Source organism: Condylura cristata, unplaced genomic scaffold, assembly GCF_000260355.1.
Source record: "Condylura cristata isolate star-nosed mole 26May11 unplaced genomic scaffold, ConCri1.0 scaffold00082, whole genome shotgun sequence".
Taxonomy (NCBI): domain Eukaryota; kingdom Metazoa; phylum Chordata; class Mammalia; order Eulipotyphla; family Talpidae; genus Condylura; species Condylura cristata.
The window spans coordinates 28,756-31,027 of NW_004567183.1; the positions used below are offsets into that span (position 1 = coordinate 28,756).

Genomic DNA, 2,272 nt, shown 5'->3' on the forward strand with positions numbered 1-2,272 from the left:
CCTGGGCCGGCGTGGCCACGAGGGGCCGGAGCCGACGGGCGTCGGGAGGCCACACCCTCCTCTGTTGGACACTAAGCGACCGCGCTCGCCCTAGTGAAGGTCCTGTGCACCGAGTGTGACCTGTCTGGGCTGACGGCAGAAACTGTGGGGTCCTAGGGTGACCCTCAGGCTGCCGCCCACAGATCTGGCCACCGCGACGCCCTCAGCCCCGTGGGAAAGGCGCGTCCATGGCACGGGCCGCCGTAAGCGCGCAGGGGCCTGCTTCCTGCTGGGTTGGTGGCCGCGCGAAGGTCTGCTCCTGACCCTGCCCGGAAGACCGGCGGGCCGGGGCACTGGCGGGTGCGTGGGCGGCAGAAGTTGAGGCTTCGTGGCCCGCGTGAACACGGCGCCTGCCGCTAAGGCCTGCTTCCACGATGGCGCTGGGGTTCACACGGCCGGCCGCTCTGAGGCCCGTTTTTTCTTCTGATGACTTTCCCTTGGCGTCGGTCTCCTGGTAAGTGCGTGTTACACGCCCTTGGCCAGCATGAGTGCACCCTGTACCTGTGCGTGTTTGGGGCCTCTGCTGGTGAGAGGCCTAGCAAGCAGTTCCCAGGGCGTGCTGGGCCGCAAGCCCTCGGCCTTGACGGAGAGCTGCCCCGGGACCCTGCGGCCAGCCTGGAGCTGGGAGGTCTGAGCCCGCAAGTTTATGCCTGAGGCTAAGGTGAAAGACTGCTGCTGCCCTAAAGGGTTCCTGGCGATTTCTGCTGCTGCCAGGTCTGGGTCAGGACGAGGGCGCGTTCACCCGGTTTGGTTTGAGGGGTGTCTGAGAACCTGGTGCCGGCGCCCTCTTCGGGGCCCGTTTGAATTCTCGGGGTGAATGCAGGTGGCAGACAGCCCTCAGGCCCGCCTTCCTGGGAGCAGGTCTGTCTCCCAAACTGCCTGCAGAGGAAAACCCCAGGGCGCCCAGAGAGGCAGAGCTGAACCTGCAACCTCCAGGCCGCGGCAGCTGCTGGCGGTGGCTCTGTGGGGTGCGACCAGGCCCGCACCTCTCTAGTTCGGGGGGCTGGATTTGTACTTGGACTCTGATTTTGCTGCTTCAACTTCCTCACGGGAAAGCCAGGACTGCACGCTTTGGGGGTTAACGGGAGGGCTCCTGTCGCCTTGACTTTGTGTTGCTCCTTCAGCTCATACAGGGCCCGGCGCTGACGTCGGGGCGGGCTCGGCGCAGAGAGGCCGCGTGCCAGGCCGTGAGCCCGTCTGAACTGCTGTCGCTGAGCGGAACTTCCTGTGTCCGGAGTCCTGGGCACGCAAGACGCCCGCTTTCTGCCAGCAACACTCCAGTTTTCAGTTGGATTTTGTCCCACGGAACGAACTTGTTCTTGACTTTTTCCTGAGCCACGGACAAAAGTCACCGCGGTAGACGGCGCTCCGGGCGGCTGCTCGAGAGGGGCCGGCGCAGCTCTGCCGCCCTCCGCGCCGACCGGGGGCCTCCAGGGGGGTCGGGCGGGCGTCCATGGCGCCTGCAAGTCCGAGCCAACACAGGGTGGGGACAGGCATAAATATTCCCAGGAAATGTGATCGGGGGTAATTTCTGGCTAAGGAGAACTCATTTGGAAACGTGCTGAGCTCTGAGGGTGAGTGACGGCAAAGCTTCCAGAAACCTAAACTGAGAGGAAAATCTGCTTGTCCTGCCTGCGACTTGTAGCGCATTCTGTAGGCCCTCAGGAGAGCTGAGCCCTCCGCAGTCTCTCCCTGTGCTCACGGAACTGGACCTGCTTGGTTTTCCCGTAGGAATGGAGACCGGAAGCGCGTGTCGCCGTGGGAAACGCTGACTCGCAGCCCGTCAGCACCGCACCGGCGGCCCACCACGACGGGAAGCCCGCGGTGCCGGCCGACCTTGGCAGCGCGCTCGGAAGCCAGAGGAGACCCGGCTCCTTCCAGCTGATGGCGCTCGGGGCCCCGACAGGCACCGGTGTGCCTGGGGCTGAGCCTGACTCTGGCATCGAGGTGCTGTGCCGCTTTGACCCAGACGCTTCATCTGGGCGACGGGGCCCGCAGCGCCGCTGCGTCTCGCCTCATCCCGCCCCACGAGAGGCGGCGCGGGTCTCCCTGTGCGCGGCACTCGGCCTGTTTCTGCGAAACGCCAGGAGTTTTCCTTGCACACGAATGAGCCAGAAGCGCGTTTCAGGACGTGGCTCTGGCCAGAACTCCGCCGGCAGCTGAGTGCGAGCTGCGCCCAGGAGGCGCCTCCCTTCGCCCGCCGGACGCCAGCGCGCCTGCAGGCCGGGAGCCG

The 2,272-nt window shown here is 65.7% G+C and overlaps 1 protein-coding gene across 1 annotated transcript in view; it reads left to right on the plus strand.

Moving 5' to 3' along the window:
- The window catches only part of ANGPT2 (angiopoietin 2), a 30,906-nt gene extending 28,704 nt beyond the window's left edge, over nucleotides 1-2,202 (plus strand). Inside the window, exon 4 of the mRNA XM_004695644.2 lies at nucleotides 1,771-2,202. Coding sequence (XP_004695701.2) covers nucleotides 1,771-2,202 — 432 coding nt within the window. The remainder of the gene's footprint in view (nucleotides 1-1,770) is intronic.
- The last annotated feature ends 70 nt before the right edge of the window (nucleotides 2,203-2,272 follow it).